Raw genomic sequence first — 12,044 nt, 5'->3', positions numbered from 1 at the left:
GTCAGACACAGATTGAGCGAATAACGCTTTCATACCTTTTCATGGAGCTTCTAGGTGGGATAGTGTATTTCCTTTCTTCTATCATTACTAGAAAGTGTATCCATACAAAATATTCAGAAGGAGATTAAGGATTTACCCCAGTGTCCAAATTCAAGATCTTTGTTTAAGGGGAGATGTTGGTGGAATTGACTGTGGCGCCTGATGATGACCTACTTCCTTGCACAGTTGAGCACTGGTTTCCCTGTCTTTGTCCTCCCTTCCGCATTCTGTCCCCTACATTTCCTCCTCCTGTCTTTTATTTATTTATTAACTTTTTATTTATTTATTTAGCTGGACCGGGTCTTAGTTACAGTATGTGAACTCTTATTTGTGGCATGTGGGATTTAATTCCCCAGGGATCAAACCCAAGCCCCCTCCATTGGAAGCATGGAGTCTAGCCACTGGACCACCAAGGAAGTCCCTCCTCTGCCCGTCTTTAAAAGCCATTGCTTATACATTGTCTTTGCCTAGGGTCTTTTTAGTTTTCAGTACATTTCAAGGGTATAAATCTAGTAACTTTCAAATTTTCATGGCTATTTCTGAATTTCTCTTTCACTGTAATTTTGATATTCAAAATCTAGTACAGTTTTCTTTTTTCCGTCCATCTTTGATGTTCTTTTCTTCACCCCAAACAAGGTTGACAGTTGTTTATTATCCTGCCTCGTGTTTATAAAATCCGTTACAAAGTACACCACGTATTTCCTTTCAGGAGGGTAAAACTAAGAAGTGCAGTACAACATTCTCATTAAGAGTAACAGATTTCTCTTAATTTAAGTGTGAAATTTCTTGTAAGTAGTGATTCTTTTCAGTTGGGGGATTTCTGTCAACACTGTGTAAGGGGAAAAATCATTGAACTAGAAGCCAGGAAATCTTGATTTGTGGTTTATGAACTTACTGTGTATGTTTGACCTTTTTGGGGTTTCCATTCTCCTCTCTAAAGTTGGGAGAATATTTGCCGCGCCATACAGACAGATACTGGATACAATTACAAATACACTAAAATGCTGCATTTACAAGGAATGATCGTTGTAGGTTTTGTTATATATAGCCATTGCATACAGTTGGCTCTTTCTTTTCTTAAAGATTCCAAATCTATGCAAGATGGCTGGGGGGAGAATGATGGGCCAGTGGCAGGAACTCGCCATCCCAGCTGGGAAGAGGAGGATGATGGAGGAGTCTGGAACACTGCCGGCTCTCAGGGAAGCACTTCCTCCCACAACTCAGCAAGCTGGGGACAAGGAGGAAAGAAACAAATGAAGGTAGGCCACCTTAGAGGTGTCTGAACTTGCTTATTCATTCTTAGAAGGCAGAACTGAGAATGTTTTAGTGGAAGAAGCCACATAGCTGAAGTCCTTGCAGTCCTCAGTGATGGAGAAAATACTTTCTTCAGAACACCTAACTACGTCCTCTTTACCCCTCATCTTCCTTACCTTGAAGTCTCTTACCTACAAAATCCTCTCTGTGGATAAAATGGAATTTTCAAAGAAACAAGATTTTTCTTCTTACTTCATTTTCCATATTATAATAATTCTTTGGGAACTTTAAGGACACCCTTTATAAATGTTTTATGCTTTTGTGTTCTAAAGCCTGATCCGTCCTTCAAGTAGGTCCCCCTGAATATGTAGAAGGGAAACCACAGTAATACGCTTCCTCCAGCAACAATCACCGTGACTCACTTTTGTCTGATTTGGGAAATTCCAAGGCCCCAAATCCTTTCTCGGCAGAGCGAGGTGCCGGTGCTTAACCTGTGTTGGCAGCTGGGTGGTTTATCTCATCCTGCACCAGTGTGTCCTACGCTGTTTATTTTCTGGATTGTAGAGCAACTTAGTTTCTCTTTTGATTTTCATAGTTTAATGAGGACTTTGGTTTTGAATCTAGAACCTGACTCTCAGTAGAAGCCCTCTTTTTTCATTCCAGCCTCTCATTCTACAAATACATTAAGGGGAAAAAAGTTGGGCAGCCATGTATGTTATTTCAGCACGGGAGCCTTGCTGCTCTAAGAAACACTTCATAACTAAAACTCCTGGTTTTCAGGTACTGGATGCCATTTTAGAAGGTCTTCAGTTGACCAAGGGCTGTACCTTCTTCATCCCCTTCACCTATGAGATTTTGTTCTGAATACGATTACTTTGTTTTATGGCCTGAGAATGAAGGTTGTTTCTGTTAGAAACATTTTGTTTAAGCAGTCATTTACAGTTTTCCCCCATAAAGGACTTTTATTTTCTTACTTCAGTCACAAAAGAAATTATTCTGTGAACTTTCTAACATTTTTAGTACATTTGCACTGTCTAGTCTACTGTGGCTTTCTTTTTATTATTTACAAATTAATAATGAGACCAGATTCTAGGAAGACTCCTGAGGAAGCAACCAAGTGGAAGGTACTAGCCCACTCAGGGAACCGCCAAGATTCAATGAGTTTAACTGGGAATTAACTGTTTCTGTTCCATGACTGATGATTCTGACCCTTCTTACTGCGTGTGTGTGCACGGGCGTGTGCATATATTCCAGTACAGCTGACGTAAAATCGACTGTCTTAACCAATTATAAGTGTACAGTTCAGCAGCATTACGTGCATTCACATGGTGGTGCTGTCATCACTGACATCTGTCCACAAAGCCCTTCTCATCTTGCCACCTGAAACTTTGTACCTGTTAAACAGTAACTACCACTCCTCCCTCCAGGGAGGGCTTTTTTGACCTTTAAACCTGTAGAGGTACCTTAACACTTTCAAAAATAAAATTGACATGAGCAGTAGCATCAGAACACACAGAATTTTTACCTGGAGAAGGCACACGTGCACAAAGCCCCATCATCTCCAGCCCCTGCCAGGTTCCCATCATAGTTCCACTCACCTTCTCCATAGAAATAAAAGTGGAGCTGATGATTGGTTCCTTGTTCAGCAGAGAAATTAGTTTGTCCCCTGAAGAAACAAACAAAAAACCCGCACCTGCCTGCCTTTGCAGTAAACTTGGTGATGGTGTCTTCTGCTGACTTCTTTCCACTTTCCTCAGAGCCCAGTGTCCTTAACACTCTGAAACAAGCAGATGAAAGTGCTGCGTGGATGAGCTCCTTCTTGTATCTACACAGAGAGTAGTGACCAGTTTAAATAGGCTCCTTTCCAAATAACATGCACTGGCATCAAACTTTTTCTTGACTCCTAATAGAAACCGGCTTGGGTTACAAGGAGGAACTGAGAGGGAAAGTACTAGCTTGCAAGCGTTATATTTTAGAAAATCTGATGTTGACCCTTTATAGGGTAAAAGCCCTAGCTGACCATTTATTTTTCAAGTTACTTCTAACTCAGTGCAGTGAATAGAACAAGAATGAAAACATTGATGTAACTAAGGCCTGTTACTTTTTTATACTAACAGATCTATCAAAATAACTATAGTTAAAGAGAAATAGTTATGGTTGAAAAAGGTAAACTCTGGTTTTACATTTTTAGTCAGTACTTTTTTGCAAATCAGGAAGTTGAAATCGATTATTTGATTCTGAGGTTACATATTTCATTTCTGTAGTGCTCACTCAAAGGAGGAAACAGTGATTCATGGATGAATCCTCTTGCCAAACAGTTTTCAAATATGGGATTGCTGGTAAGTTTTCTTTCTTCATAGGTGTACTATATCCCAACTTTTACATTTAGTACAAATTTTAAGACCACTGCTATACATAGTACAAAATTACAGATTTAGAAACTGGTTATGCAACATTCCTGATTTGGATGAGGCAGTGTTTCTTCTCTGTTCCTTTTTTCTTAATGAAATACTCCAGTATTTAAAGGTTACAGCTTTTAAATGTGTAGCCTTTGTATCTTTCCTTAGAAGGTTAGGGAAGAAAGAGCCAAGGACTTAAAATGTATATAACTTTTGCTGACTACTGTACCCACTTTAATATTATTTAAAAAAAAAATAGCCATAGCAGAATGACTAGGAAAACCATTTGTGATTAATTATATAGACAATTTTTGTAGAACTTCTAATTTTTTGGTGTTTGGGGAGCAATATGGGGACGCCGTGTCCCTGGTTGCCAAAAGACAGATGACTTGGCTGCACATTGCAAGATTTGATGACTTGACAAGTCACGAGAAGAAGTTGTCATCGTTTGGCTGCCACTCATGAAATTTGATCCTGAGCCGGCTGGAACTTGAGGACAGGGGTGTATTTCTCCAAGCAGCTGTTTAGCTATCACTCTGTCCATAGATTTACTGAAGCTAATCTGATGTGAAAACTGAATTTAGGAATAGAGGCGCTGCTGCTGCTGCTGCTGCTAAGTCACTTCAGTCATGTCTGACTCTGTGTGACCCTATAGATGGCAACCCACCAGGCTCCGCCATCCCTGGGATTCTCCAGGCAAGAACACTGGAGTGGGTTGCCATTTCCTCCTCCAGTGCATGAAAGTGAAAAATGAAAGTGACGTCGCTCAGTCGTGGCAGAGTCTTAGAGACCCCATGGACTGCAGCCCACCAGGCTCCTCCATCCATGGGATTTTCCAAGCAAGAGTACTGGAGTGGGGTGCCATCACCTTCTCCATAGAGGCCCTAGCAGCGGTGAAAATTACTCTTATGAAAAATGTTACTGTCTTTGTTCCAGTTGAAGATTCGTTTCCAAGGACCTGGTATAGTCCTAGATGTAAAGCAAGAGTAAGCTGTAGTTCGTGCATGAGTAATGCTGTTTCTTCTCTGATTAAAGTGTTTAATTCCAGACTTTAATCTTCCCTCACTATTCTTTTTTTTTTTTCAGAGTCAAACTGAAGATAACCCAAGTAGCAAAATGGATTTGTCTGTAGGTGTGTATCCTCCCACTAAACGAGTGGAATATGTTGTTATTTGTGATCGTTTGTTGGGATCCCTGCTCGCTTTGAGTTGGGATGGGTGCAGTTCCTAAACTCATATTCCAACTTGCACTGTGGAAGGTACTGTGCTCGACACTAGGTAGGGATTGAAAACTAATGACAACAAGAACCAAGAAGTGTAAATGAGTGTAAATGAGCGTTGTGTGCCAGGTGTGAACAGTTGAGACTTGAAAGCCACTGGTTCACCGTGGAGAACCTGTATACCACATAAAGGAGTCGGCCTTTGCTCTTGGCACTTGTTGCCATGGACGAGTGTATGCTCAGCTCTGCTGGATCCTCCACTGTTCTCAAGAGAGGCCAGAAATTCTTTTATGCTTTTAGTTTTAAATATTGAGAACTAATCCAGATTTAAAAATAAAAAACAAAATGTTGTGGCCAAACACGAGCTGTCTGTGACCCTGCCAGAGTCATTCTCAGGTAGCCAGGCCTGTCTGCACCGAGATCTCATCAGTTCAGTCAGTTCAGCACAGTCATGTCCGACTCTTTGCAACTCCATGCACTGCAGCACGCCAGGCTTCCCTGTCCATCACCAACTCCCAGAGTTCACTCAAACTCAGGTCCATCAGGTCGGTGATGCCATCCAACCATCTCATCCTCTGTCGTCCCCTTCTCCTCCTGCCTTCAATCTTTCCCAGCTTCAGAGTCTTTTCCATTGAATCAGTTCTTCACATCAAGTGGCCAAAGTATTGGAGTTTCCACTTCAGCATCAGTCCTTCCAATGAAAATTCAGGACTGATTTCCTTTAGGATGGACTGGTTGGATCTCCTTGCAGTCCAAGGGACTCTCAAGAGTCTTCTCCAACACCACAGTTCAGAAGCATCAATTCTTCGGCACTCAGCTTTCTTTATGGTCCAACTCTCACATCCATACATAACTACTGAAAAAACCATAGCTTTGACTAGACAGGCCTTTGTTGGCAAAGTAATGTCTGATTTTTAATAGGCTGTCTAGGTTGGTCATAGCTTTTCTTCCAAGGAGCCAGAGTCTTTTAATTTCATGGCTGCAGTCACCATCTGCACTGATTCTGGAGCCCCCAAAAATAAAGTCAGCCACTGTTTCCACATCTATTTGTCGTGAAGTGATGGGACCGGACGCCATGATGTTAGTTTTCTGAACATTGAGTTTTAAGCCAATTTTTTCACTCTCCTCTTTCACTTTCATCAAGAGGCTCTTTAGTTCTTTTTGCTTTCTGCCATAAAGGTGGTGTCATCTGCATATCTGAGGTTGTTTATATTTCTCTCAGCAATCTTGATTCCAGCTTGTGCTTCATCTAGCCCAGCATTTCTCATGATGTACTCTGCATAGAAGTTAAATAAGCAGGGTGACACTATACAGCCATGACATAATCCTTCCCTGATTTGGAACTAGTCTGTTCCATGCCCAGTTCTAACTGGTACTTCTTGACCTGCATACAGATTTCTCAGGAGGCAGGTCAGGTCGTCTGGTATTCCCGTCTCTTCAAGAATGTTCCACAGTCTGTTGTGATCCACACAGTCAGAGGCTTTGGTGTAGTCAGTAAAGCAGAAGTAGATGTTTTTCTGGAACTCTCTTGCTTTTTCAATGATCCAGCGGATGTTGGCAATACTGCCTTTTCTAAATCCAGCTTGAACATCTCGAAGTTCACAGTTCATGTATTGTTGAAGCCTGGCTTGAAGAAATTTGAGCATTACTTTGCTGGCATGTGAAAGTGAAAGTTACTCAGTTGTGTCTGACTCTTTGCAACCCCATGGACTATACAGTCCATGGAATTCTCCAGGCTAGAATACTGGAGTGGGTAGCCTTTCCCTTCACCAGGGGATCTTCTCAACCCAGGGATTGGACTCAGGTCTCCCACATTGCAGGCAGTTTCTTTACCAGCTGAGCCACAAGGGAAGCCCTTGCTAGCATGTGAGATGAGTGCAATTGTGCCATAGTTTGAACATTCTTTGGCATTGCCTTTCTTTGGGGTTAGAATGAAAACTGACCTTTTCCAGTCCTGTGGCCACTGATGAGTTTTCCAAATTTGCTGGCAGATTGAGTCATATTAGGGACCAACTGCCCTTTGCAGGGAGAGCAGGTGCAGCATCAGCCCTTCATCTGGGGGCTCTTTGCAGTGACGCTGTTGCTCACCTGGAAGAACTTAAGAAAGAATCAAATCTGGGAGAAAAGAAAACAGTCCTGGGAGATAAAAGAAACAGCCTGTGATCTGTGATACTCTTAAATAGGAGAATAACTTAAAAATGAGTTTCCTGTCACTGTACAACAGCAAATTCATAGACATGTGGAAGAAAGTGGAATAGTCATTGCATCTGGGAGATGACATTGTACCAGCAACCATTGCCCGTGTTCAAGAGTTCTAAATTTTAGGGCAACAACCATGCCTCTTTGCTGTTTGTAGTCCTGATAATTACATTTCACAGCTGGAACTATTTGTCTTGCAGATGCTAAAAAAGCAACAAGATACACATCCTCTCACTGAGGACATTTGAATATAAAAGCAAGATATATTCATCAAACATGTCAATAACTAGTTTAAGTATCTTTTTAGTTAGATTTTGACTAGGTTAGCCCTAAGACTCTTTCAGTCTTCTATAGATAACCAGCTTCAGCTGATATATGTTGAGGGTTTTAGAGAGATTGTTTTGTTTTGTTTTTAAAGCATCCATGAATGCTTCCATGGGCTTCCCTGGTGGCTCAGAGGGTAAAGCATCTGCCTACAATGTGGGGGACCTGGGTTCGATCCCTGGGTTGGGAAGATCTCCTGGAGAAGGAAATGGCAAACCACTCCAGTATGTTTGCCTAAAAATTCCCAGGACAGAGAAGCCTGGTAAGCTACAGTCCATGGGGTAACAAAGAGCTGGACACGACTGAGCAACTTCACTTTCTGTATGTTTCAGGGAGGACCATCAGCAGCCTGAACAGTGAGAACTCTTCTGGTCTATACCTGCACGCCACAGAGGGTGTTGGGACAGGTCACTCTTGGTCATGAGGGAGACATTGAGGATTAACATTTTCATTCTGTGTTACTTTTCAGGGAGCCTTCCAGATAAAAAATTTGATGTGGACAAGCGAGCAATGAATCTCGGGGATTTTAATGATATCATGAGGAAGGATCGATCTGGGTTCCGTCCACCTAATTCCAAAGACATGGGAACCACAGATAGTGGGCCTTATTTTGAGAAGGTGAGTTGAATCCTTGGTTTAAGATAACCACTTTGGTCCCCATTTGTCTTTCGATATTTAATTCCAGAAGGAAGCATAGAATTACTGAACCGAATGGGAAAAAAAAAAACCACAAGCATCACCTGCATTTGAACGGTGACATTCAAATAGTTGATGTTGACAGGTGATTAGGCAGCAGCTAGAACCATCTGTCTTTAGAATGCGAGTACTGTGAACAAGGTCTGAGTTTTGGGGAATTTATGAAGTTTGAGGGGGGTGTGGTCTGACTGTAATGTGGGAAATGCACACTGAAAACATATAAAAGAAATTCTAGAGACAGAGTTATCCTGAATTCTTTTTTTTGCTACTGTTCAATTACAAATTAAATTTTGAATCTTGTGCAAATATTCTAGGTCTCCTAAGGCCTTGCCTTTTAGCTTTGTCAAGATGACCCAAGACTTTCTCCTTTGCTATTCCTAAAAAAAATCTCTGTTGTCTTCTTTATCCATTTCCTTAATGATCTGTTTTTAGTTACGATGATATCCTGTTCAAATTCTCAACTACCTGCTTTAAACAAGTCATTTATACCTATCTGTTGGGATTTTTAACATTTCTAATGGAGGAGGTCGTTACTTGTTTCAGAATACCAACTTGCAATATTCCCGGTCTTCAGAAGGCAGTTAAAACCAAAATTTGTAGATTTGGCACGTTTTTTGAAACCACTGATGGCTGGTCCAGACAGCAGACATATTCACAAGAAGATGACTTTGGCTTCTGTTTCAGCAGCCACATAGTTAGAGTCATCAATATTAGATCCCTGAAACTAAAGTGTCTGGCAATTTTTATCATAGTGCAATGGACAGAATGTGTTACTAACTTAGAGGATACGAATCTATAGCAGAGAGGATGACAGATGGTGTCTGTTGGGCAAAGTATGATGCTGATGATCAGATCCAAATTCTGTCCTCGTTTACTGCTAATACACTCTAACTTTGTTCCTGGTGTCTCTCTTTTCCCTTCTTGCATTCTGTTGCTTCACTAACCAACACTCATTGCGATTGGCTAACTGCTACTACTTTTCAGCTGACTTTGCCTTTCTCCAATCAAGATGGGTGCCTTGGGGATGAGGCTCCCTGCTCTCCTTTCTCCCCTTCTCCCAGCTACAAGCTGTCTCCCTCTGGTTCCACACTACCCAACGTCAGCCTTGGAGCAATCGGCACAGGGCTCAACCCCCAAAACTTCGCTGCTAGACAAGTAAGGAGGCCTCTCAAATTTATAACTGCTTGGCTGTGGCCTCGCCTTGGCCCTGGTCTGCAGTTTATTGCATCATTTGTCTGTCTTGGGAAATTTGTTGATTACTGAATGCACAGAATGATATTAAGTCTAGGCTTTTTATTTAGCTCTTTCAGCCCATAGAACCCATCTCTCTTCATGTTTCTCAACATGGATTTTATTTTAAATCTGTTTCTTTTGTCTTCCCATTTTTGGTCATAAGTTCATGCTTCATAAGTTAGTGAGTTGCTTGCTTAGGAAAATGCTAAAGAGGCTGTACAGGTACCTTCTATCTAATTTAGTGACACATTTGCCATTTTGAACATGAGATTGAATGGCAAGTACTACCTTTGATGTCTTTTCCATCTAATGTAATTGCTAATTAAAAAATAGCACCAACACTAATAAGATTAAATATTTGAGGGTTATGGCAGCTTAGAAATCCAATGTCTTCAGATATAAAATTTCTCAGGCAAAGGTAATTTATATCTCACATAGTGAAGCTTTAAGAAGACCACATGCTGCCCAGTGTTTGATTCAGGCTAGAGTAGCACCTTTCCTAGAGCTGGATCTGCCAGTCCTCCAAGGAAGGGCTGTGCAGTAGAAACAGGCCTGTGGGGCCGGCGTAGTGATGCCTCTTTGCTTTTGCAGGCTTGAGCGGATGCAGCCGGCCTCTGTCTGTCAGCTTGCAGTAGCTCTGCTGCAGTTTTTGTGGAGAAAACCAGAAATCTGGGGACAATTCTTTTGTGACAGTGGCTCCAGCAGTGTTTTCCTAGCCTTATTCCCACAACTACTTACTTGCCCTTCTGGCCTTCACCTCTGGATATCATGGAAAGACATTTAATTATCAGTTGTAGCCATTCTGTTTTCCCGTGATGACTTTCATATATAGATGAAAAGCTGGTATAAAACACTTCTTACTCCATAGTCCTCAGACTGCATGTAGATCTTTCATACGCTCTTGGCACATTTTTAAAAAAGGATCATATTATGTCCATGTGTTCAAATTGGTTAACTCTGGGTTGGGAGTTACAGGTAATTTTTTGTTTTCTTCCTTTATAGTTCACTCTTTTTCTTAACATTTCCACACAGGACGTGGTGGCTCTGTATTGCTTTTCTAAACAGAGAGGAGCAGTTGTATCAGTTTTGGTGGGGAGGAGGGCTCTTTGGGTTGAGTTATAGAAAATATAACATAGTCTTCACACTCTTGGTGAATGGTGATTATAAATACACTCCCAGGACCACCTGATTATCAGATACTTTTAGTACCTAAACTTTAATGTAAGTGACCAAACTCACTGTGCACTGGACTCTTAAAAAAGGTCGTTCCTCTTCAGTTTTTTATCTGTGGATTACTACAAAGTCCATTGTAAACCAAGTTGCTATATACATGTTCTATCCAAATAAGGTTATTTTTTTTTCATACTGTTTTCATGAAGAATTTCATGAAAAGTATGCAGTATACTGCATAATTTGAAATTTAAGAGTTTTGCTCAAATCACAAATTTTGATCAGCTTAATAACCTTGTTTTTAATTTATTGGGGCAAATATCACCAGTAATTATTAGGTTCAGGTCATCATAAAAGTCTCACACACAGCAGTGAAGTTTTAGAAATATATATTATATAAAGCTTTTGATGCCAGTTTTCCTAATCTCAAAATATAGTTTTTAAAAAGATTGTATGATTACCATTCTATACGTTACTGTGCAAAGTAGCTACTTCTGAGCCAAGAAGATGACCAACTTATGATGCCAAGGTTCCATATTAAAAAATGGTCCCAGTGCTTCACTTTGTGCAGAAACATGGGTCTCATGTTGCCAGACTTTGTTTCTTTTCAAGAGGTACTGGAAATAAATACATTAAAAAGAGAGAGAAGGTGGGAGTTTCCTGGTGGCCTAGTGGTTAGAATTCTGGGTTTTCATGATCGAGGTCTGGGTTCAATCCTTGGTTAGGGAACTGAGATCACACAAGCCGTGTGGCACCCCCTCCCCCCAAAAAGGAAGATTTAACAGTTAATAATGAATAAAAATGATCTAAAAAGGGTTTTGTTTTTAAGAAGAAAGAGAAGGCATTTTCTTTGTGTAAACTTATGTTGACTTACCTTTGTTATTATCCATCAGAGTGCTTGGTGTGGCTTACGAGACACTTGATCATGAAAACCTAAAGCCTTTGGTGGGAGTAGAATGGGCTCTTTCTACTAGGAATAGGAAAGTAGGGATTGATTTTACAAAAACTAAAAAAAACTAATACCTCGTATCAGAAAGAGAGGTTGAGATTTAAAATGACCCCTACAAAGCAGGTTGGGAGCCTTACAAAACATAGGTCTGGGGTTTAGCTGTCAGAAACCCCACCATCCAAAGACCCTCCCCTCCATGAATAATTGACATCTATTAACTAGGTCATTATTTGATAGTAAAGTGTAAGAACCATCTTAGCAGAATAGTCTGAGCAAAATAAGTGTTTCCTATTTTCATTATAGGAGCTAAGCTCCTGACTGCTAGGGTCTCAGAAAAGTTAGAGCTGAGCCGTTTCACCTCAGAGCGACAGATTTGATTAGTACGACAGGAGAGGTGCAGACATTGAAGTTTCTAGAACTAAAGGTCTTTTCATGTTTAAACAGTCCTTTGGGAGATTAAAAATTCATGGTGAATCTTCAGGTTTCTTTTATGCGATATACATAGATTTTAATTGCCATTTCTACTTTATATTCACAGTCATTTTTATTTTCAATGCTTTTA

General features: G+C 40.7%; 1 protein-coding gene across 4 annotated transcripts in view; it reads left to right on the top strand.

The window, feature by feature from the left end:
* TNRC6B (trinucleotide repeat containing adaptor 6B) overlaps positions 1-12,044 on the top strand; it is a 255,335-nt gene that overhangs the window by 198,562 nt on the left and 44,729 nt on the right. For 3 of the 4 annotated variants that reach the window (XM_040233237.1, XM_040233238.1, XM_040233239.1), the window contains 4 exons: positions 1,123-1,298; positions 3,558-3,632; positions 4,779-4,824; positions 7,904-8,052. In XM_040233237.1, the coding sequence (XP_040089171.1) occupies positions 1,123-1,298; positions 3,558-3,632; positions 4,779-4,824; positions 7,904-8,052 (446 nt within the window). Of the gene's footprint in view, positions 1-1,122; positions 1,299-3,557; positions 3,633-4,778; positions 4,825-7,903; positions 8,053-9,114; positions 9,286-12,044 lie in introns of all 4 variants that reach the window. The other variant, XM_040233240.1, reaches the window with a different exon arrangement.

The sequence above is a fragment of the Oryx dammah genome, unplaced genomic scaffold, assembly GCF_014754425.2.
Source record: "Oryx dammah isolate SB20612 unplaced genomic scaffold, SCBI_Odam_1.1 HiC_scaffold_29, whole genome shotgun sequence".
NCBI lineage: Eukaryota > Metazoa > Chordata > Mammalia > Artiodactyla > Bovidae > Oryx > Oryx dammah.
This window is presented reverse-complemented; position numbering and strand designations above follow the sequence as displayed.